Here is a 24,634-nt window from a genome sequence, read left to right on the forward strand (position 1 = left end):
GGCTGTATAATTGTCTGGCTTCATGCACGAGTACAGGCAAAGTTGGAGCTGTTCGGGGCTGAGCTCTAGAAAATATTTCTCCTGCCCCCAAGGTCTAGGGAGATGTGGGGTTTGGCGGCTCCAGACTATATTACAATTATATATGAAGCCCAGGCAGGCAACCTGAGTAGTGGGCAGGGTTGATGAGTAGGTGGGTAGGGCTAGTGATTGAGTGGGCGGGGCTATGCTAATGTGGGTGGAGCTCAGAGAGGAGAGGGGACTGCCAACTCATTGCGAGTGCAGGTTGAGCCTTCCGGAAATTCGGTAACCTGATTGTATACAGAACTGTCAAATTGCTTGACATTACAGAGTGGATTCTGATTGATCGTAAAGCCATTATTTTAGTGGCTTAGAATGAAAACTTGTACGCATTTCCACGTATTCAAACGCAGCACACATGATTACAATACTTCCTCTGGCTGAACAATCACTTCCCCTGTTTTCGCATCCCTCCTTCTCCCAGTGTCACCGTCCAAGAGCAAGCGCCATGAAATTGTGCCATTTAATATTTTATTGACTTTTGAAAGCGACGTCAACAGTGCATACAGAAATAACATTAATAAAAAATAATTTTGGTGTGAAGCATGTAAAGTACTCAATACTTTACCGATTCATGCAAGCGGAGGTCACATAAATAATTTTTTTCTTAAAAATCAGACAATCGCTTCCTACAGGCTATGGGGCCAAGGGTTAAACGATTTGCAAAAATATCACCGAAACATTTCATTTTGCATAAAATGGCTAAAATTATAATAAACAAGAAATAAATGTTGCACATTTGGTTCCTTCCTTTAAGAGTACAAAACAACGAGAACGACACGGCCATAACCAAAAAGCAATAACACCCTGCACGCTGCACCTACAGCAGTAATTAAAAGCATGTTTTCCCGAATTGTGTTTCCCCAAAAACGTCGACTCAAAACACGCTACCACAAGCAATGCGAAGGAGCCGGTGGAAGCGTCATCCACTCGACAGCACAGAGATTGCGCTAAGCAACACAACACGACCTGACCAACACCTAAACTGCGTCGCAGAAACGTGGCGAGAGACGATGGCCATCCCTCGCCGAGGTCGTATCGTTCCACGTGTCATTCATTTTGTATATTTGAACGTAGGCTGTACAATGGCCAATGTGTGGGCGATTGGTTTGGGCAGGTAGCGAGTCAATACAATTGGAGACTGAGCACAGCTCTTGGCGGGACAAATCAGCTGACAATCTCATTGCCCCGAATGATGAGGTTTTTCATAACTGTGGGTGCTGAGTATTGGACTTCTAAGAAGTCACCTTGAATGCCCCCATATCGTTGGAACTTGGAAGCCAATGAGAGTCAGGACTGGAAGGGTGACCCACCAGTGTTGTCTGCAAGGAGCTGCGATGGCTGCGAGATGCCAGCAAACGCAGTACAAGAACGGCTTCGGTCCGCAGATCGACTTTGCTCCACCCACTGGATTGAGTCCATCTGCAGGGAGCTCTTGAGTGATATCCCCTCGTAAGCTTGGTGGGTTTTCGCTGGGTTCTCCGGTTACCTCTGGCATGAAGCCAAACACTCGTGGACTTGTCTAAATAGTGCAGGACCCCCCCCTCCTCCTTTCAACACATTATACGGAAACTCTTTGAGGCTTACATGGGTAAATCATTGGCATTATTATTAGTGTTCAACCATAACTGTTTCGTGGGACTCCCATCTACGTGGGAATCCAAACCAATGATTACAGATGCCACAATGCGGTGCTTAAAAAAAGTCTTAATCCACCAGTCACAGCACTGCTGTTAAGTCAGTGTCTATATTTAACCTGCACATATATTCATTTTAATGCCTTTAATATACGCTACATTTCAGCAGCGCTTTCCTATTCCCCTCGCACTTTATTAAGCTTACATAGTCTTTTAAAAGCTGTTAAAAGGCATTCCCTTGACTTGTACCGCTGCGTAGGTGTTAGCAGTTGTGCTGTATGGCTATGCGTTTTCCGTTGGTCCGTATGTAACCAGTCGTTCAACTCTACCGTACTGTGTGCTGCTTGTTTAGAAACTGAACGATGTCCGACGTTTCTAATACCGTTACCTAAAGAAGCTTCCAACATGTGGAGCGAAGCGTCAGACATCAAGGCGAACAATGCGTGATACAATCGCAGAATGAGAAGCTGACTTAAACGAATCATTTATTCGATCCAAGAACTATGTCACTGCAGTTCAAATGACTGTACCAGAACTATGCCTTTGGGACGGGGGTGGCCTGCGACTCCCAGTAATGTGATTGCACGAAACGTGCAGAGGGACAATTCAATTGTGAATGTCAGCCAACTGCAAACGCCCATCGGCAAGGCTCTTCCACTGGGCCATTCCCTGTGAGCATATTAAAGGTCACAACTTGAATGGTTATAGCCATCTTGTAGTAAATGAAAAAAAAACCAAGATTGTCAGGTATAAAAAAAATATATAAGTGAAATTACATTTTTTCAATACAAATATAGGGAATTTACTAAGAAATTAACACTATTTTCAAAAAAATGAAATGGTGCTGAGTATGGCTTGCATTCTGGGTCAGAATGTGTAAACGATTGTTGGATCGCTTTCCGATAAAAAATCAAGTGCTTCGCGATGGAGAATTTCAGTAAATTTTGTGCCGTTGCCACTCAGACCTATGCAGAACAAACAGGGCATTCCAAAGTATTTAATTTCCAATAGCTCTACGGTGGATTTTTTTCCTCCCCTAAAAATAAATACGTGTCCTTTGATGTTGATGATTTTTGTTTATACATATATGATTGCACATTATGGTTTATTACAGGACATTAAGCAGTAGTTTCTGCATATGTGTACACATTTCACTGCACTTGGGTTATGAATAAATCTTCAGGGACGTACATTTGTTTCTCATGGGCAATGCAGGTACATTAACATCCACAGGAGACTGAGCAGTAACAGACTGCAAAGGGTGGTGGACAGGCACATTTAAGTCACGAGGCAACACTCAAAAGTGTCAATTGGAAGAATATAGGAGATGAACTGAAAATAATAACAGTTCCCGAGACATCTTGCTGTCATATTAAAACCGCGATTGAACTGCTATCATGCGGACCACACGCATACACGACATTGCCTCGCTATGAGATGCTGCTTCAAACGTTTCAACGATAATCCATTTTACTCAAAGCTCACGGATTTTTTTTTTCAATTGAGAAGTCACATTCCCCTCCCCCCCCTGACACTTACACACGACAGTAATCCACGCCTCACCTTTGACGTTATGAATGTACGATGCGCGCGCGTGCGAACACATTAAACACCAACATTGCCCAAATTTAAATTACGCACGTCTCTTTTTTTTCCCTTTAGCCGACAAATAAAAAGGTGCCGCGATATAAGAAGAAAAATTACGTTTCCATCGCACGCGAATGTCTGTCGATGTGCCGCTCTCGGCGTGTGCGCCCGTTCATCACCGGGACAAGACCTCCAGACGGTGATGACCTCGCGATGCAATCAACGGCGCTGCCACGCTTTGCACTCCCAGGGGCTCGTTTGGCACGCTTCGGAGTGGCATCACCTTGACGCGAAACCCACGCAGCTCCTCCTCCCGAGAGGGGGCCCAAACGAATTCAATTTAATCACAAATCGAGAGCAGCCGCGTCACATTTTCAACGTCTATTGCGGTTATGAGCAAACTAAGCAAGAGGATACTTTCAAGCTGGTTAAACATAGTTTTAATGATTTTTAGAAAAATATAATGATGTTAAGAAGAAATGGCGTTGTTTGGAGATGCCCTCATGTGTGCCTAACATGACGTTGTTTACAGTGTGTCTGGGAAAAGTATGGTTTATGAAACAAATTGTTTTGAATAGGGACGAAACTATGCATTGATTAATTGCTTTATGTTTTCTTAAGCTCACGATGCACGCATGTAGTCGTGTGTGCAATGTTGTTTCGCTTTGTGTGACGTTCCATATCATGGATTCAATCTTCGCAGCCACAAGAGGTGCTGCCATTCGCTGAAATATTTTAAGAAAAAATGATTATCGAGTCAAATATTCATTCAGTTGTCAGGGAGAGGATGAATCATTCCACCTAGAGTCTTAACCCGTGCCATTCAATGTAAGCTGCCAGCTCAGGTGAATTTCACACGTACACGTTTTGGCCCAAATTGATGTCGAATTGTCATTCCTTGCACTGTGAAAACCCGAAAGGATTTTCTCACTCCACTCTCGATTGACATCACTCGTAAATTAGTTTTTTCACCCTTTCAGCTCAACCTTCTATACCAGCTCAACATAATTTATGTATAAAAAATGTCAGTGGTAACCTTTCAGTTACCACCAACATGGATAATCTGCATCACTCGAACTACAGCCTGCCATCACACCTGGAGAACCAAGGCTGAACACAAAGCGTAGCACCCACAAAAGGAAGTTCCCTCGGACATGCGTTGGAATTAGATCCCATTGTTTTTCAATTCCAATTTATTCAAATGCCAAATCAAGAAATTTACTTCATGTAGGAACTGAGCAACGGAGCCTCTGCTAAGTGATAGTAGCCGCAACATTAGGCCGAATGCATACATAGTAGATTTGTACGCAGAGGTTTTGGTCACTGTCCTGTGTTACATGTTTGACTTATTCTACCCAAGTACTACATGGGTTCCCAATGATAGTATGTTTATGGCTTGATATATCCACTTTTTATGACCGTGGTTATATCCCTCCCCAAATTTTTAAAAATGTCTTTTTAACATTTGAAAGGAATTTTTTTTTTTATATTAAATATTGATTGCCATTGAGAATGTGTAATCGTTATATTAAAAACTGCCCAAGGTAGAAAAATCAATAAGGCTAGTCAGTAAAATAATGGCCTTCAGCCAAACATTTCTTTCCAAGTCTTGCTTGATAAACTGTTACTTAAATTAATCATAAAATGCTTAACTTACCAATGTTTTCAAAGACTATCGCATGTTAACAGCACAACAATGGCCCACCTAACCTTATTGATACATTGGAGAAAAAAAAGCATTTATGAGTAACGAAGAAACACCGAGTATTATACATTTTATATTTTTCTTACAAAGGTGTGTGTCGACTGCAAAGTATTAACATAAGCTATTTGCGTCGGTATTCAAAAGCAAATGCATACATCTTCAGCATATGGAATAACCTATTCGTACCATGCCTTTAAAGTAACATAATGGTATTACATTTGGAAAAGAAAACAGGCGAGCTATATTACACCAATGGGATAAAGATATGCTACACATATACGAGCCTTGAAATACACTCTTGGTTGCATTTGATTGCAACCTTTATGCACCCAGAAAAAGAAGTGGAAATAAACCTTTCAATGTGGGTTTCCTATCATGATTTTTCTTAAAGCTTTAGCTACATTTACACTTACTATACATCGTCGGTTTTTTTTGTATTATTTTTTCTCACTTAAGTTTGTTTCCACCTTTTTTTTTGGTTCCCTTGCAACTCACTGTGGATATCACCGTCTCTAATCAAATTGGCCATGTATACATTCAGTGCTCGAGGCATACAATCAATCATGTTTTTTTGTCGTTGTTGTGGCCAGAGCTGGTGGGAGAACGCTGGCCCCAACAGATGTATCAAAATACAGAAAGCAGATAACAATGCGACAGGATGGAGGTGACGGGGTGAACTCGAAAGACCCTGGCCACGTTGAGCCGTGACGTCACGCAGCTGTTTTCTGCACGAGCTCAGATTTTAACCCCTGCGATGCTGTGCTTTATAACAACAACAATAACAATCCTTCAAGGATAACGGCAATCATAAATCAAAGCATTTTATCATTTGGGCACTGCTCTGCTCCGAGACAGAACACGTGCTTTCCCCGCTGTTTGTTTGGATATGGCAAGGCGGTCATTTGGTGCCTCAGTAGTCAGCACTGCTGACAATCGAGTCCAGTTTCAGTCACCCGTGGTTTGACAACTATTATTGTCAACAATTATTATCCTGTGGGAAGCTGGCCCCTGCCATAGAAATGCTGAGTGGTCGTCGCTTGCAAAACGCCACCCAGTTTGTAATTTCAACAAGGCGACATTAAAATCATTTTTTTTTTACAAATTTAAAAACAAAAAATGAACTTGCGGTGGCTGACCCGTTAGTGACCTTCATTCCAGAAAAAAAAGCCTCGACTGTTTATTCTTTAGAGGAAACAGAATGCAGAACAGCCACCAAATGTAAGCGATAACATGAGCCAAATAATTACTTTAGAAACCAGATTCCAGATCTGGAGAGTTTAATGCAATTCGTTTACTCATCACGCACAGTCAGCGGAGGACCGTTGCGCCAAACGTCTGACCTCCTGCGACAGCGAGAGGTCAAATGCAACACCTTTACCATGTTACTTCGGCTACCTTTTCAAGTAACATTATCTGTGTAGAAAAGTAATGCTATTTTTTTGCATAAATTAAAATAAATTGTAATTTCAATTTCAGCAGTTCTTCATTCTAATTTAATTTACATCAGTTTATACACACGAAATATATTTTCCTCAATTGCAAAATTTAGACCCAGACGATATCAAAGACTCAATTCATGAGTAGCACCAACCACTGTGCAAAAGAACCCATATCGCGGCCAAAATGCAATGAAACAATTAGTCGTAAAATGCAATGTGCACCAATAATTAAGTAGTGAACGCTATCTCAAATTCCAAACGTACTAAGTAACTTTAAACACTCAAGTACAGTTGGTATTTTGTTTTTATATTCACTTCCGGCATTGTACAACTGTCACATGCTTACCCTACAAAAAACCGTGAGATGGATTTCATCACTGTCATCAACAGCCATGCTGTCCCAACCTCCATGGTTCTGCAATACCTCAATCCATCTCGCTCCTGCACGTGAAACGATCTCATCGTTCCCTCTCTGCAGTGGACACACTTTCAGGCCCCTTCTCTCCGTTGGCTCCCAGTCCATCAACAGTCTCGTCTGTCAATCAAGATCCCTGTAGGGGATGTGTCCTGTCCAAGCCGACTTATTGTGCTTAACAGGCAACGTGATTGTTTCCTGAACATACGTTTCCTCATTCTGTCTCTCATGCTTTGCATGACAAGAGACACCGAGAGATAGAAGGATTTGGTGTGGTATAAACACTAAAGTAACCTTAGAAATCTGCCGCCTTTGGAAAGGAATTCTTGCTAACTTGTAATATGCATTTGGAATTATTTTGTTTTACCGAAGCTTAAATGAGCAAAAAAAATAAATCTAACAATATTAAAATAAGGCCCCAAAATCAGAAATAAAAGACCCACAATGTTAGTGCCCCCCAAATTGTAAGCCTCCAGCTCAGCTCTTCCTCTCCAAGTAGTTGGAGGGCACCCACCCCTCCCGTTCCTCGTCCCCTTCCAGCACCTTGCAGTACCACCATCCGTTCGGATTTCGCTCGATCACTTCCAGCGACGACCCCTCCAGCAGTCCCATCGTCTCCTCGTCGCCCGCGTAATCAGCAATCGCCACGAACACCTCCTCGGGCCTGCCGACCGGCCTCGAGATCGAGATGGCCATGGCACGAGCCGCGGGCCTTTTCCCCCCGGCCGCCCCAGCCTCGGACTTGGCGCGGCCCCACGACGGCCTGGCCGCTCCCCCTCCGGCCGCCGCCGCCGCCGCGGCCGCCGCGGCCACCGCAGCCGCGTTCGACGTCGCGAGCTGCTCCGCTTTGCCGGCGCCGCCCCAAGGCTTGGGCCCGTTGAAGGAGACGTTGCGTCGCACCTGTACGGAGGGGCGCGACGTCGAGCCCGCCTGAAACGATTCGTTCCGTTTCACCGACGCCGCCGCCGCCTGCCGCCCGCCGCCCTCGCGCCCGTTGGCGCTCCTCTTGGCGTCGCCGCGTCCCTGCTGCTGCTGCTGCTGCGAGGCGGCGCTGCCCAAGTGTCCCGATTGCAGGGAGCCATTGGAGAGTTTCACCGGAGTCGTCTGAGGCTGCACCGACGCGTTCACGGCGGCCATCGGCTTCCCCGTGCCCACCGAAGGCCTCTTCGGTGGGGGCGGCCGTTTTGGCGGGACGCCGTTATTTGCCAGCTTTGCCCCTCGAGCGCCATCGCCGCTCGCGGCCATTCCTCGCGCCGCGCCCTCGAAGAGCGCGTCCCTGTCCCCCTGCTCAACCGGCTCCAGGTACGTGGACGGAACCCATCCGTCCTCGCCGCGGAGCCGCACGAACCACCAGCCCTCGTCCCGCTTCTCGATCACCTCCGCCTCCTCGCCGATCTCAAAGCCCACCTGAGACCTCTGCACGCTCTCGAATCTGGCGATGGTCCTGTACACCTCCCCGGCGCCCGCGCCCAGCTCCGACTTTGTCAAGATCTCCGACCCAGTGTGGTTCGACGGCTTGGGGCCGCCGCCGCAAGCGTCCGCCCTGCGCAGTTCCGGCCCGCCGTGCCTCCTGGAGCCCGCCGCCGCCGCCGCAGCTCCGTTCGGCAGCTGCGCTTCGGCCGAGGCCACCCTCCGCACGCCCCTGTGGCAGTCTGACGCGGCCGCCGGCCGGCTCCCGTTCGACGGCCTATCCTCCCTCCTGTCGGGAGGGATGTCCGTACCATCGGACGAGCTCTGGTGCACGGGCTTGAGCCTATTTCGAAGGCCCAACATTTCCACCTTGCCCGGGAAGCCCTTAGAAGGCGACGGCGTCGCGGGCTTTGGCCGGACCGCCGGCTTCGCTGGGCTGCTCACATCCCGCCTCTCGTTGTCGCTCGACGACTCCTCCAACGAATCCACTCGGCAAACCGACGCCAGCCCCGGAGCGGCGTCGAGAGCACCCCCGGAGCTCTCCTCCGAGGAGTCGTCTTTCCCCAGCCTCGGCCTCGCGGTCACCTTTTGCGCCTTCGGCGATGCCGCCGCCGTCGCCGCCGCGGATGACTTGGGGAGTATGACCAGCGGGGACTTGGGCGTGCCGTGGCAAGACGGAGGGACGACGGAGGGGCTCACGGTCACCGTGGCGGCTTTCGGATCGTCCCGCGACCCCGACGCCGACGTCAGGAAGCTCAGCCGCTTCGTCAGCGAGCCGGGGCTGGTGGAAACCGCGGAGGCGTACTTGGAGCCGAGAGGCGAGTTCTGCGACGCGTCTCCCGGCCGCGCCCACGACGACTTGACGGGCGAGGGCTGGGCGCCGGGCGAGGCACGGTCGCCTTTGGCGCGCACCGCGCGGTACTGGGCCGGCGAGCCGCGCGGTGACAGCTCCACATTCTCATAGTGGGCGCTCGCCTCCTCGACGGCGGGAACGTCGTAAATGTGCGAGTCGCTGTCGTTGCTCTCGGACGACGCGCCGCCCACGCTGCTCGACGCCCCCGAGCGGCCGTCCACCTCCGAGTTCCGACGCTCGTCGGAGCCGGAGGAGCCGCGCGACTGGGCGGGCGGCGCCGGGGGCGGCACCTTGGGCCTCGCGATGTTGCTGTTGCGCCGCACGAGGTTCGTCTTCTTCCGCTTCTCCACGAAGGACGCTGGCGCCCAGCCCTCGTCGCGCCCGATCTGCACGTACCACCAGCCGCTCGGGCACTTTTCGATCACCTGCCGCCGGGGGAGAGGGCAACCCGCACTTAGGTCAGACGGACGACGCGTAGTGACGGGCACCGCAAGATCCGGTGCTCGCCGAGCTGCATCGGCTTCCCAGTGCCGAATGAATAGGTTATAAGGTCGCGCGCTCATTGCACAGAAGGTGCTTGTCACAAATGAAACGCAATACCTCGCTGAGCTCGTCAAGGGGCGTAAAGCATTACGCGAACTCCGGTCATACTGACAACAGCTTTTGGCTAACCATCGAACAAAGACAGTCACTGCATCGCGAGCTTTCAGATGCTCTTAAAGCGATAAATAATGGGCCTATTTTGTGGCCTCCCGCAAGTGAGCCTAAGACTTGGCGTGGCCTCAAAGTGCACCTAGCTTGGCACAAGCGCTGCGGTGAGGTCACAAGATACATGTCCATTATTTCAACAATCGAACTGGCGACCTTTGTATGACAAGTCCAGTGTGCTAACCAAAACACCATGGGAGAGTCTATGAATAGCGATGTACATGTATTTTCTCATCGTATATATTTTGTTTTCATTATATGCATGCGAGTCGGTGATACCCGTATTTATGACAGTAGTCAATGGACGTTCATGCAGTTGTTATGTTTACGCAGTTGTACATTTAAATAAATAAAATCAGAATAGGAAAAGAAAATGCACGTTCGTTTAAAAGTTGGCCTACCAAATAGTTTTTTTTATGCAGCATAACAAATCATTCTCAAAGTATCCACTGAACGATAGGAACATGTCACTGAATGCTTCTATCGCAGGATTAACACAGGAGCCCTTGTTCACTAATTGGTGAGCGTTGACGTTTTTAGTTCCTCAGCTGAGGGTCATGGGAATCGGCTATTCCGTGCCACGTGGGCTGGGCTGGGCTGGAAAGGAAGGCCCGGCAGGAATGGGAAGAATGGGTTGGGTGGACTGTGAGCCACGACACTTCCCTCCATTCTCGCGCGAGTTGGCCCAAGTTCAGGAAGGCGCAATTTCAAGTGGCACGGCAAAACAAGGACGTACGTGTGTGCGCCAAGCCCCTCTCCGTGACCGTTATGTCGGCAGCGCGCGTCATCGACTTGGCCTGCGGAGGACCTCGAAGGTTGCACTGCGCAAATCCCCCGGTCGTGACAAGAAAACATCGAGGGCGTGGTTTTGTTTTTTTTTGCTGCACAGACTCCAAACAAGCGCGCGGTGGTCTGTTTTCGGCGGGCAGGAAATACGTCCTGAATGAATCTTGATAAACCGAGCAGTGGCTCAGATAAAGTGGGAGCAATAACAAAACACTCCCGCGCTCTTTGCAACTTCGTAGATGTAAGCAAATGATAACTGGCATCTTCTCATTCCAAACAAAAAAAACCTTCACGAAGCATAGTAGTGTTTTGGACTGATATAATTGGTAAGATTTCCTTTGTTTATACAATCGTCCTGTTGTTTATGTAGGAAGCCACTAAAGTGTGGTGCGTGTGATATGAATCTGACTTTAAATGCCATGTGCTGATGTTGACGAGAATAAGATATTGCATATTGGCTTCAGATTAAATTATCATATCTAAAAGTCGAGAGATAAACCGAAAATGCCGTAATTAATTCGCACGGAAGCAATTACAGCCACCATATTGTTCCCGGTGAACAAGAAACGTCGAATGGAAATGCACCGATATGAGTGCAACATACCAGGTTGATCATGCGCATTACATTCAATGTTGATTCAGTCCGTTGTCGATCCGCCGCTGGATTAAAGGCCCTCCCCACAGCATATCGCTTGCCAGGGCCGTTTGACCAAAGGTCACCATACCGGTCAGTGTGTGATCTGGTGAGCCCACAGTGTGATTGCGGTCACCAACCTCAAACCACGGGCCTACACGCTGCACACTTCGATCCTTCACCGGCAGCATTTGAGATATCTACCATGAGACTACCACCCCCCCCCCCCCCCCAAAGCCATCGGCTGGCTCACTCACCAACGTGAAAACATTAACGTTGCTGATCAACTGCCCGTTCGACGAAAGAAAAAGTGGGAGTCGGTTCTATCGCCACTGATCAATTCGGTTGCGCTAACCACCGCGCCACCGTTTCACCCTTGGTTGGTGTTCGTTTTGACGTCATGGGCGAACAAAAACCGAAACGTGTGCAAAGAAAGCGTGGCGATGTGCATGCATGGAATTCCACCAACAGATAGAAAGAGGAACACGTTCATGAGAAAACGAGTTAATAGCGTAAAAAAAATCTGAAGAATAAGAAACCGTTAATAAAAGTAAGTGGGCCTGGGCAGGACACAAGGAAAAATGATGGCCAACGGTCAAGAATAATAATGGAGTTTCAGCCAAGGAATGGAACGTGTCCTAGAGCACATCCACCCAGGAGGCGGAGCGATTGTAAGTGCCCGTGTGCAGGTGTTGGGTGCATTGTTACAGGATCGTGGCAGATGGCGGCGTCTTGGGGAGGACTTTCGTCCAGCAGTGGACTGACCAAGGCCGATGGTGGTGGTGGTGGTGGTGACGATGGGCGGCCCTCACCTCGACGCGCTGGCCGGCACGGAAACTGATGCCGTCGGCAATGGTCGTCTGGAATTCGGCGATGGTGTAATACTCCATTTCCACCGGGGGCGGTGCCGGAGGCTTGGGCAGCTGCAGCCCTCTGGCCTGCAAGTACGGTCACACGAGGGAATGTCAAAAAAAATCCCACACACAAAGACGAAACACCCCCCCACCCCACATAGCCTGCAGCAGACTGCAAGGGGCAAGTGCTCTGAGCTAAACACTTATGAAGGCCGGAACGCCTCGCGAGGGGGGGGGGGTTGTTGTTGTGGCCATAACCACGCTTGGCCCCCTTTGTCTTCCCAGTGCTGATGTTTGCGCAATGCACCGGGTACTTATTTTGGGCTGAGTAGCCCTAGGAGGAGTTCTGATTTTTGCCACTTATGCCAGTAATTTCCGGGAATGGAACTCAGCTCACCAGGTTTGTTGGGCAGTGTCGCTCCCTACCACGCCACCGTCCCCCACACATACAAAGACAAAGATCCCCCGTATAGTCTCAACCAGACGGCTTGCAGGAAGTGCGGTTAGCGAGAACCTATTAAGGCCCCAATCATACGGTAAATACACACACTGGACACATACTTATACATACACAGGCACCATAGAAACACAGCGGTGCTTTTGGCACGCGTGCGCACATCACGCACACGCCAACACAGATGGAAGGCGAACCAGAATATAACCATGCATGGTTACAGACTGTTGAGGCAAATGGTGCTGTTAGCGAGCGCCTATTAAGGTCAGAATGGCGCAAAAGAGAGTGGAAAGTGTACGAGGTCGGTGCCATGCCCGACCGGGTGAGCTGTGTGCTGTTAAATCGGCATGCAATGATTCATCACCACTGCGCACCCATGTGATTCAATGGATTGTTATGATTGAGGTTTGCGATTCGTATTCAAGAATCGATTGTTTTGTCTAATTTTTTTATTTTGCATTATGGTTGCACTGCTTTCCGTGAAGTTTTGTGTGTTCCATCGGGCTAAATGTAATATTATTTGAATACATCACGATCAGCTCTGAAACACATGCTTCACGCGCATAAGAGTCGATTTTGATTGGTGAATCGACGCTTCGTTACGTAGCTCGTGACAAAACCATGTGCTGATGCTGGTATTGCTATAATGGGCACTTATAGTAGGCGGGGCTGACTTAGGGGACCACCTAGGGTAGGAGCAGACTCCAAATGCTACTTGTGACATGCAAGGTTTGGAATCGAACCCCAGACCTTTAATTCTTCACTGAATATTTTACAGCTCGCTGGTAGACGGGAAGCAGGCGGGGACCCTGACCACTAGCAACAGACATAGCCAAAGGTATAATGGATGTGGTGTGCCGGGTGCGGATGTATTTTCCGGGCAGTATTCTGGCTGAAATGAATCCCGGCCAGGAACTCGTGTTCGTAGTCGTAACGCAGTGAACTAAACAGCTTGCCACTATGTAAACACACACGCGGAAATGCTATGTAAACACTATGTAAACACCAGAGGTCGCAAACGGGTTTTGATTCCTTACCCGTACCCGGCCGCACCAGGGTCGCAAACGAGTACCCGTACCTGGCCGTACCCTACCCGTACCCAGCCGGGTACGGGTAGGGTACGGGTATCGGGTACCTGATTGCGACCTCTGGGATAAAGCCATGTTGCAGGCGCGGGTGGGTTGATTCTAGGAACTTGAATTGTGAGAATAGACAAGACGTTGGGAAATGAGTGACAAACGGTGACTCACCAGTGACTCACGGTCTACCCGTACCCGTACCCGGCCGCACCAGGGTCGCAAACAGGTACCCGTACCCGGCCGGGTACGGGTAGCTGGGTATCGGGTAGGGTACGGGTATCGGGTACCCGATTCCGACCTCTGGTAAACACACACGCGGAAATGCGCGCACACAGGCCACAAGCACTCCCCGGCTACCTTAATTTACAAGGCTGCCGCTGACTTTTTTCACACCAGGTTAACCAACGGTGTAAAAACAACCCCAAGTTACGAGTCGGCGCGATTCACAATTAACTGCCATTGGTTCAGAGTGCCATGGATATTTGTGAAAGGACACAAACTACAATTCTTTAGTTTAGTCAGCCTAGTCGCTGGAGTAAAACAGATGCCCGTCCAAAATTGTAGACTACGCGTGCGTTCATCTTTGTTTTTAAGTCCACGTGCTGACTGCAGGTTTGCAATATTTCACCCCCTTCAATTTAGATTTTGTTTAAAAATACTGTACTGCAACCGTAAAGCTCGCTCCATAAACTCCTGGCCACCTTTGTCTCCCTCAGTGTTGTCACACTAGACCAGACGGTCATTCTTAGGAGAGGCCCATACAAGGTACACACATTAAGCCTCACACAAACACAATGCTCTCCCTTTAGCCTGAACAGACTTTTGGGGAGAGGGCTGTTAGTGAGCACCCATGAAGCCCAGCAAGGTACACGAGGGGGTGGGTGGCCAGCATCACGGCCGACCACCTAAGTCTCCCGAGCGGTGATGTCCACACACTGCACCAGGTACTCCTTTGAGGCTGAGTCGACCTATGGGAGGGCCCACGACCGGTTCAGATAACCATCACTGGTGTTGGCCGTGAGCAGGAATTGAACTCGGGTCGCGGGGTTCGTAGCGCAGCGTGCTAACCAATGCGCCACCGCTCCTCATAAGACTTACACACACACACACAACGTTTTTATACACACACACACGAAAGTTACCAAGGGGGTGGAGATCCCAAAAATAAACCTGCCACTGTACTTGCGAACAGCACTAAGCTGCTAACGTACACAGCGCAGAGATAATACGAATATTTTGAAATATAAATTGTAACTGTAACACTGTTTACAGAAACAGTCACGGCGTTCTCAAAACAAACCATTTGTAAGATTTATATCAAAGAGGATCTATCTTTATATGAGCTCAAAGTTATATACACACTGCGATTGTTGGAACACTGTGTTACTCCACTCCTACAGCCGGCCCCTGTGGCTTCCTCTTTGAACAATAATACCACCACCACCCTAACGGTATCAAAGTCACCACCACCACCATCAGCCCTGACCAGAGGTCGCAACCGGGTACCCGATACCCGTACCCTACCCGATACCCGGCTACCCGTACCCGGCCGGGTACGGGTAGCCGTTTGCGACCCTGGTGCGGCCGGGTACGGGTACGGGTAGGCCGTGAGTCACTGGTGAGTCACCGTTTGTCACTCATTTCGGGTAGGGTATGGGTACGGGTAGCGTACGGGTACCCATACCCGGCCGGGTACGGGTACGGGTACCCATTTGCGACCCTGGTGTGGCCGGATACGGGTACGGGTAAGGAATCAAAACCCGTTTGCGACCTCTGGCCCTGATCTAGCCACCAACTGGATGGAGGCCGCCCCTATGCCGCTGCGATCTCACACCTTCTTGGAATGCCACGATCCTTCTTCTCGGGCAAAGTCCCTGCCACCCCATCACCAGTCTCTTCCATCATCTCTCTGAGCTGTGTCCTGACCAAGAGCACTCACTTTTCGTGACAAGTCAATATGACGTCCATAACTTGTGAACGTTCCCTGATCCACGCGTTCCCCTTTCTCTGTCTCTCAGTGTGATCCTTAGCATGCACATCGAAAGTAAAACAGCCAAATTCTTTGGCTGAGAAACTTTATTCAATCAAAACCAGTCTCTGTATTCCCCAGACTAAACTCCCTTGCAACAATGCCTTCGACAGCAGAGAGACAGCGGTGCAAGGGAAAATGTCTGTGAAAAAATGTAAAGCAGAGTACGAGTGGAAACATTTGTTGGTACACCGGAGGGCAGAAAGACAGAGATAAGAATTCTAAAGAGAAAGTTTACAGCCTTAAAAAAAACATCAGAGGAATTCTTTCCAAAAGCAAAACATCAAGCAACATTGATCTAAAGCAGAACCTCACCTTGAGCGCAAATTTAACCCTTCTCTCTCCTTGCCTCCAACGCTCCGAGGAGTTCACCGCAGTAAATTAACGAAACCGTACAGAGCGGTGGGCAACACAACTTCGGGGACACAGAAGCTCGACAATTCGCACGCAAGTAACTTTACGCTGGTGACAACTTCACGTCTTTTAAGCACGAAACACACGCAACAGAAGTCAAGTGCAGAGAAGCCGAGCGGTAAGAATAACAATACTGTACACAGGGGGAGAGGCGAGCGAGCCGCAGTTTGCACGCTGAACTTCCTTCGCGCACACCGCGCGTAGCCGACCGCACTCATCGTGAGCGTGTGCACACGCTCGTCCATTCCCCGTTCCCGAGACGGCTCTCCTCGGCCTCTCGTACAAAACACATTTCCCCGCAACGGGCAGAGAGCGGGAGCTCGCGGCTACTCACGGTGATCGAGGCATAATCGTTTTCGGCGCCTCCCAGACAGGCTCTCCACATCGGCGCGGCTCGACGCAGTCGCGCTATTGTAGCCCGACCGCGAGTCCTTATTTTAGTCCGTCTCCTTGCAACTCGACACCCCTCTGTGACGGCGATAGCCTCTCCGCAACAACGGCGGCGGGCCGGGGAAGGACGCCCCAAAGGAAATATGCCCCCCCACCCCCCCCCCGGTTATTTATTTAATTTACTCGCCAAGCCTTGCGCAGCGGCGGAGAGGGCCGTTTTGTGCCCGATCGCAGTTGTGCACGGGACGGCGGAAGCCGGGAACGGAGCGGGGGGGCGCGCGTGCGCTTCACTGCGGAGCCGCTATGTAAACAGCCGTTTCCTTGTACCGCCTCAATGCAGTGGTTGGGCGGGATTCGAGCCAAGGAATATCATCATCGTCATCAGGAAGGCTTTAGAGCAAGCCATGGGAAAAAACGTCCGTCTGGGATACACGGCTCGAGTTACAGAGAAATGACGCCCAGAAAGTGTGCGCTGGGGGGGAAAAGACGTAAGAAAACGACAGTGGGTTTTCACACTCTATCTCTGCTTCAAGAAAAGTGAATTCGACTTCTTGTTTAAATGAGCATCGAAGCGATTGCTCATCACCCGTTTACAACTCTGAGCCAGTGGTGGAAATTCCATGTTCCTATGGCAAGGGAGAGTCCATCCTAAGGACAGCCACTGTTGACTTCCAAACGAAAATCGTGAGAACGTGCGTTCAGAGTATTTGGCTGCTATAAATTTCCACGTGATAAGCCACTTCATTGGGCTATCATTTATGGCCAGGTCACTTCTGAAAAAGAGATAATAGCTCAGTGGGCTTTACCATTTAAAATACAAAAAAATGGTTTAGTTTCGTACTCATTCTATCGAACCAGGAGGAACGGTGGACTGAGTTTAACCCCAAACCAGTCACAATCTTCCAACTATGAGCAGCTCACTCAATCACTGAGCCCCCCTGGCCGGTTATTATATATTCGCTTGAAAAAAAACGAGGCAGTTTTAATTTAGCAAAACGTCAAAAACACATGATGTCACGTGGAATTGTGTTACACAGACACAAAAAAAACCCCACAGATACTAAACCAGCTGCGAGGAGAACTAAAGTTGAACGCATTCGATAAAAAATGTACACTTTGCAAAAAAGGAGTCAAACTGGTTAAAACGTGAACGCAGCAGCCGCTGTAATTGTGAGGCCACATCTGGTTAAAATTAAGTGTGGACGTACGCGCGCGCACACACACGCACACACGGCGTTTTATGAAACAAAGGGAACCGTGTATACCGATTGCACAAAATGCCAACACCAGCAGGAACACCTTTGGGGATAAACTGTGTTTTAATGACAAGGCTGCCAGGCCAAGCTCCAAGAAGGCCCAACCAAAACGCACTTAATGCAATGATTGTTCTCAAATCTAGAGTCCACCTGGGTGGCACAAAAGGCAGCTAACAGCAGCAGCAACAACAATTAAAAGGGGCAACCAATACAGCCCAAACTTTTCAACGAGTTATTCTCGGGGCATTTGTTGTGCATTCAAATCTGTGTGGAGTCACGCAAAGAAAAGATGGAGGGGTGCGTGCTCGGATCTAAAGGCTGACAAACAGGAAGGGGAACCACGTGGGTTGGAGAATGAGCGCAAGTTAAAGACATCGCGTTGACGGTTTAAGTAAGCCAAGTGGTTCTCGGGGGGCACGCGACGCAACGACAGATGGTGGCCGGTGGTCGAGACTAGTGTTGGGGTTGCAGGCAAAGGAGGGGACACGTCACAGAGGACGTCCGATAACGGAGGCGGAGCCATGAAATCAGATTGGCTGCAGGAGCTGGCGAGGCAGTTGCATTGTGACACCACTGCGAGATGGCGAACAGTGTTGCAGACACCTTCATCCAGCGGTGGAGAAAACATTGCTCAGGATGATGAAAATCGGTGGGCAGGAGGGGTGATGTATCATTCAACGGATCTGCGTACGGTTTTGCCGAGATTGTTGGCGTATAGTAACAAAAGGAAGCTATATCGGCCGACTGGATAGCCGAGCGGTTAGAGCGATTTCCACTCGAGGAAGCAGATCCCACGGGGTCCTCCCAGTGGCTGAAATCCTTCCTCTGGAAAGTAACGATGCGGGGCAGGTATGTCGAGAGCGAGAGTACCGTCGTGATGGTTTTAAAGGGTTCTCGGAGTTTATGGGGGTCTGGCAGCCGAGTTAAGGGGCCTAGTGGACTAACGTTGAGGCCTTGAGGGATGTGAACAACATGAAGCTGCCTTTGTTGCCTTATACTGCGGGGCCTTCGCGTAGCTTGAGTTTGCGCGCCGTGAACACACACTGCAAAATGTGGAAATGATGTTACTCTGGTGCTCTGCCCTGGAAAAGAAACATGCAGCCTCAATGGAGTCCTGATCATCATAACCACCACCACCACCATCATCATCATCCGCCATGGCTTATCCACTGCTGGATGAATGACGGACTTCCCCAAGCCGCCAACATCGTTTACGGTCGCACGATGCGACAACCGATGCAGCTCTTGCACCAACTCATCGCGCGACCTCCACAGTGGCTGTCCTCTCGGGCGCGCTTCCCTCCTTCGGCTGCAACTCCGTCGTCAATCTCGACCGTGCACTGCCCAAACCCGCGAGCTCTTCTCGACAGGCAATACGATGCCCCTAATTTCCATTAGTCCTACGACCTGTTCGTTCATTCATGAGGCATAGTCAGTTGAGAGACCGTTGCGCCAAACGTGCGACCTCTTGCGACAGCGTTTGCATCGACTCCTCTTGCTGCCATGCACTTGCTATCTCCAGTGATTTGTTTTATCCACGAAACACGGGGGGAGGGGCGACCACGGGGGTGATGCCATCCCTTTGAGAGGAGTCGCGGTCCTCACTTCGAACGCCGGCCGCCAACTGAAGTGAGCGCAGTTTGCTGGAGTGTGCGCATCAATACGGGGCGACGTGTCCGAAGAGGCAACAGCCGTCCTCCCCTCTCGAGCTAAGCCCTGGATCGCTAGGAGACCGGTCGCAGATGCAACGGTGACGTTCCGACAAAGTCGAACCATCGGATGCCAAGAGGGCGTCTTTGGCCTCGCGTGTGGAAGGACCGCAGCCGATCAAAATCAGCCTGACGCAATGTCCAGGCCTCCGCACCGGACGACAAAACTGACGCAACAAAGAGGCTATCTATGTATCTATCAAAGTGCTAATGAGGAGAACAATAAGAAGAAACTGATCCTTGCTACGTGATGGGAAGATGAATGGGTAACGCTTCACTTTCACGGCTGTTTAGAAGGCCGATGCAGGACATCTTTAGTCGGAGTAACTGCTTGGGAGTTTACGGAGGCTGTCCTACGACGATTGCCTACTGGATCCTGGAGATAAACATTTACTGGATAGATGACAATCAACTCCACACCTTCGTCAATAACGCTGTGGTCGTAAAAATAAAAATATATAATCGGAGACGTTTCAAGCCAGAAAGATCGAGTGAATCACCACGCTGTAAAGCACACACTCCAACTCTGATCCACGTATTCACTCTATCTCTGTCTATATATACGTGCTCTCTATGAAGAAGGGACATTCTTAGAAACGTTGCTTATTTTATACTTCTCTTATTAAGGCCACAGTGTTGTTGAAGACTGTGTTGAGTTTTTTGTTGTTACATGTGCTTGTGCACCACTGCAAACGCAGTATCTCCAATACTTTGCTTTACTTGATAGGCGACTGCCTGATGGTATGATGACCCAGATACGCCCATTCATAAATAAAGCCACAAATACGGGGTCTGGCCGTATACAAAATAAATAACACAGAATTGTCCCTTTGCACCTATGAAGGCCCCTTTGATTTCCTTCTTTTTTTGTTCTAAACTACTGGAACACAGCGAGCATTGCTAATATTTCTTTCTTACGTACAAAACGACTGAGTATTGTGGCCGGAAGCTACGATACATCAGTACAATAACAGAAGACGTTGTAGTTGCCACATAAACTCTTGAGTAAGTTATACATTTGAAGGGATATTTAAGGTTTGTCACGTAAGCAGAACATGCTAATTCGTTACTAGTACAGTACACCGGTGTGTTGGAGAGCAAAGCCACAACATTTATTATGGAGATGTCCCAGTTGTTTCACAGATTTGGGGAGGCTTGAATCGACGTTGTTTACGAGCAAATGCAACGCAAATAAACGTCCCAATGAATTCCCTTACATTTAACAAACTGACAGTGAGACGCACGAAACGGTAAACGTCTCTGGAATACGTTCAGACGCTCCGCCTAATTAGACAACCACACGAACACGTGAAGCGCAGGCAACGCAAGAGACCCAAAACGCAGCGGAGAGTTGCCGTTGCCACGTCGGAATGGTTTGCCGCGGAGCAAGCATACATGTGCCTCGAGATGAAATGAAGGACAGAGAACGAACCTGCAAGTCTACACTCACCAAACTGGCATCGCGTTTTGGGGAAACGGACTTGTACAGCTCAGGAGAGCCTGAAAAACACAAGCGGGAGAAAAAACACAAAAATGACACCGGTGAACGCATCGCAGCAGCGGCACACTTTGCTTCAAATCCAACACAAGACAAAGATTCCCGCCCCTCCGTACAGCCTCAACAGACTGTCGGGGAAAGTGCTGTTGGCGAGGCCAGAAAAATACACCAGGGGGTGGGTGGCCAGCGTCACACCCGGCCGCCTTTGTCTCCCCAGCGGCGATGTTTACACGCTACTAATTTGAGGCTGAGTCGACCTTGGGGAGGGCAGGACCAGTTCACGAAAATTTTCAGTGGTGTTGGCCCCGTTAAGGTGAATCGAACACGGGTCGACGGGTTCATAGCGCAGCCTGCTAACCGCTGCACTACCGCTCCCAAGACACGCGCAAACACACGCAGGGCAGTGGCGTGATGCGAAACGTCACGGCTGCAGCGTTGGCTTTTGCATCCGTAAATTTAAAAAAACTAAGATCAGCCAAAAGGGGGGAGGAGGAAAAAAATAAGAAACAAAGCGAGTTTACGCAAGCGCCGTGGAGCCGAGTTTTCTGGCAGCGGACGAACATGTGACCCCCCACAGCGCCGGCACGTGCAGTTCAACTCAAATACATGTACAGTGAAGCTCCTCTTATCTGTGTTGATGTGGGCAAGGTTCCTATTATCCGCGTTAATTATTTATATTATCAAGCAGGCGTATGCGGGTAATAGGATGACTATGCCACAACTTTCTGGTCACCCACTTTTTTCTTTGATCCGTGGAAAGCTGCGGTTGAAAGGACGACTGGAAGACCACTTCCTGTGACACCTCACCCACTAATTAGCACTGATAGCAGGAGGAATTGTTGCACAGCTTTTGGGGCATGCCTCATCTTATCTTATCGCGCACCTCCGATTAGGAAGGTTCACTACGTACGGTGCGAAAGAGGTTCCACATACATACATCCGCTGATATACGCGGGTAAGAGTACAAAAAAACAGGACAGCTGGCAAACCTAGTAGCAAGGCGTAGCACAAACAAGTAAAATTAAACGAAACTATTTTTTATTTCACCAAGGCCCACTAAGCTATATAGCTCTTTTTGAGAAGTGACCTGAACACAAATTATATTTCAACGAAGTGGCTTATCACGTGGAAATTTATCGTGGAAAAATACTCTAAACGCGTGCTGTTGACCCGGAGAAAAACCCACGCGACCACGGGTAGAACATGCAAACTCCAAATATACAGTAGGCATCAGGGTCAGGATCGAAACCCACGACCTCCTGCATACCCGGCGAGAGAGTGGACATCTCGCCCATGGTGGCACCCCTACTTGAGCGAGGGGCAAGCCGACGCAGCAGCGAAAGAGGAGGAGGAGGGGGGGGGGGGTAATCTGACCTGTGGCAGGCCTCTGCGGGGCGATTCTTGCTACGGCGGGAGACCCGGGGGCGCGTTTCTCGGTGCCGCAGCCCGCCGGCTCGGCGCACTTGGCGGTCGGCTTGGGCGCCGGCGTCGGCTTGGGGCTGCCCTCCTTGGCGGGCGGCGGCTCCTTGCCCGGAGAGGCCTGGCGCCCGGGCAGGTTGCTGACTTCCATCATGGTGCTGATGATCTCCACCGGGTGGAAGGTGGTCTTGCGGCGGGTCGCCGGCTCCTCCGGGACCTTCTGGAGGCACGAGGCCGGCGCCCAGCCCTGCCGGCCCTGGTGTCTGCTCGCGAGAGTTTGGGTGGCGCCAGGTCAGTCGTTGGCTCAGAGCAAGGGGCGGGGGTCGGGGAAAAACCGCGGCTCTCGAGCCGCATGCGCCTCTTCCAAGGACTTGCTTCGTGACGCGTTGTTTATTAAGAAGCACCGTCTCGTATTCACGTGCATTGGGGGGCTCTTGAAATATTTGAGTTGCTTACCGAATGCGAAAAAAATGCCTCTTCTCGTTGTTTTGGTTGCTGACCAAGGGTGGGGGGTGGACCAATGCGTTCCGTCGCGTGAGCCGAATAGGGATTTCAAACACCGTGCCTTTGGTGATACAAGCATTAACGCACACCGAAGCACTGTGCGATAACAAAAATAATGATGGCTATACCTGCACCGCGCTGTTATGCTCTGACCAGCGTGGTGAAGTATAGTAAATCAACCCCACTGACTGGCAAGGCAATGGGGAGGCCTTCATCCCTTCATCCAGCAGTGGATTTTAGAAAGGCTGCACATTATTTGTGTTATAAACTGAAAGCCAAACTGAACTGATCGTCAATAGCGCAGTCCACAAAAGACAAAGATCTGAACAGACTGTTGGGGCAAGCGCTGTTCGCAAGCACCGATGAAGGCAGGAATGGCACACGAGGGGGTGGGTGGCCAGCACCACACCCGACCACTTTTGTCTCCCGAGTGGCGATGTTTACACACCTTAACAGGTACTCATTTGAGGTTGAGTCGACCTAGGGGAGGCCCAGGACCGGTTCAAACATTCACCACTGTTGCCGGTCGTGAGCGGGAATCGAACTCAGGTCGCCGGGGTTGGTAGCGCAGTGCGCTAACCACTACGCGACCGCTCCCCGCTGCACACACGCACGCACGCACACACGCACGCACGCACAGACACAGGCTTTAAGTCCTCACCTGACGAGCCACCAGCCCTCGGTGTCCTGCTGGAGGACGTCTAGGGTGGCTCCCTTCTCAAAGCTGATCTCATCCTTGTCCTGCGCCGTGTACGACTGCACTGCCAGGCACCGCTCTTCTGCGCGAGTGAACAATCGGAGGAGGAGACGCCGGTGTTAGGGTTGACGAGCCACGTGATGTTTCGCAGGAGGGCAAACGTTTCCCTAACCCTCGCTCAAGCTGCCGAAGTGAACGATTTGGCTTGTGGCTTTCCATTGGAAGTGATTTACAAAAAAAAATAATGGCCATCATTGTAGTAATTGTCTTGAATATTTATTTCAATAAAAAAAATCACGCGCATAAATCCGAATAACGGTATCGTACGATATATTAAATAATTTTGTTGGAAAACATTTCCGATTTTTTCTTATATTCTTCTACCATTCGCCAAATGTCACACGAGCGGGTAACCTAGCCAAGACAAAGGAGAAAAAAAAACCCGGAATTGAATTTCCGGCCGTTATTTTATTGGCAGTAACTTTGCGTCCAAAGGCTGGCGACAGGAAAAGAATTGCGCATGCAGGAAATTCAATGAGGCCCAAACTAAAAAAACAAAACACTGCATCCTTATCCACGACTTGACAAAACAGCACTTAAACAGGGGTGTCACAGCCTTTGTAATCCCTTGCGTGCAGTAACTGTTTCTGCGTAGCGTTGTTTACTTTATACATTGAGGGGGTCGAGGAAATAAAAGGCTTGACGCCTTTATCAACAACGGAGGGTTATGCGGTTTGTTTCCATATAAAGATGCGATTTTTCAGCTCATGAATACTCAAACTTACGACTGTTTTTTTTCAATAGAGTACGTTTTCACTTCTCTCAATTCTCAGGTTAGTAATAATCTGTTTTGTGTGCAGAAGCCAAATGGATCGTTGCATTGCAAGACTATTCGAGATGATGATGGCTTTGGGAGGCCTTCGTCCAGTCGCGGATGGATTGTGACTGATAACACCGGTCAACAACAAAAACACTTTTTTTTCTGGCCTGGACTTTTGCAGCTGTTTTAGACTAATTTCAGGGTGCTGATTCCAAATCTGATCTCAGATTTGCTCTATCACATCTCATTTTTATGCTAT

At 49.6% G+C, this 24,634-nt stretch overlaps 1 protein-coding gene across 5 annotated transcripts in view; it reads right to left on the reverse strand.

The window, feature by feature from the left end:
* Window positions 1-527: 527 nt before the first annotated feature.
* SH3PXD2A (SH3 and PX domains 2A) overlaps window positions 528-24,634 on the reverse strand; it is a 126,634-nt gene continuing 102,527 nt past the window's right edge. For 3 of the 5 annotated variants that reach the window (XM_078855478.1, XM_078855476.1, XM_078855480.1), the window contains 5 exons: window positions 23,520-23,637; window positions 22,310-22,617; window positions 20,870-20,937; window positions 12,065-12,190; window positions 528-9,549 (listed from right to left, as the gene is read on the reverse strand). In XM_078855478.1, coding sequence (XP_078711604.1) covers window positions 7,339-9,549; window positions 12,065-12,190; window positions 20,870-20,937; window positions 22,310-22,617; window positions 23,520-23,637 — 2,831 coding nt within the window. In that variant the 3' untranslated portion in view covers window positions 528-7,338. The remainder of the gene's footprint in view (window positions 9,550-12,064; window positions 12,191-20,869; window positions 20,938-22,309; window positions 22,618-23,519; window positions 23,638-24,634) is intronic. The other 2 variants (XM_078855481.1, XM_078855477.1) reach the window with 1 other exon arrangement.

Source organism: Lampetra fluviatilis, chromosome 4, assembly GCF_964198595.1.
Source record: "Lampetra fluviatilis chromosome 4, kcLamFluv1.1, whole genome shotgun sequence".
In the NCBI taxonomy this organism is placed as follows: Eukaryota; Metazoa; Chordata; class Hyperoartia; order Petromyzontiformes; family Petromyzontidae; genus Lampetra; species Lampetra fluviatilis.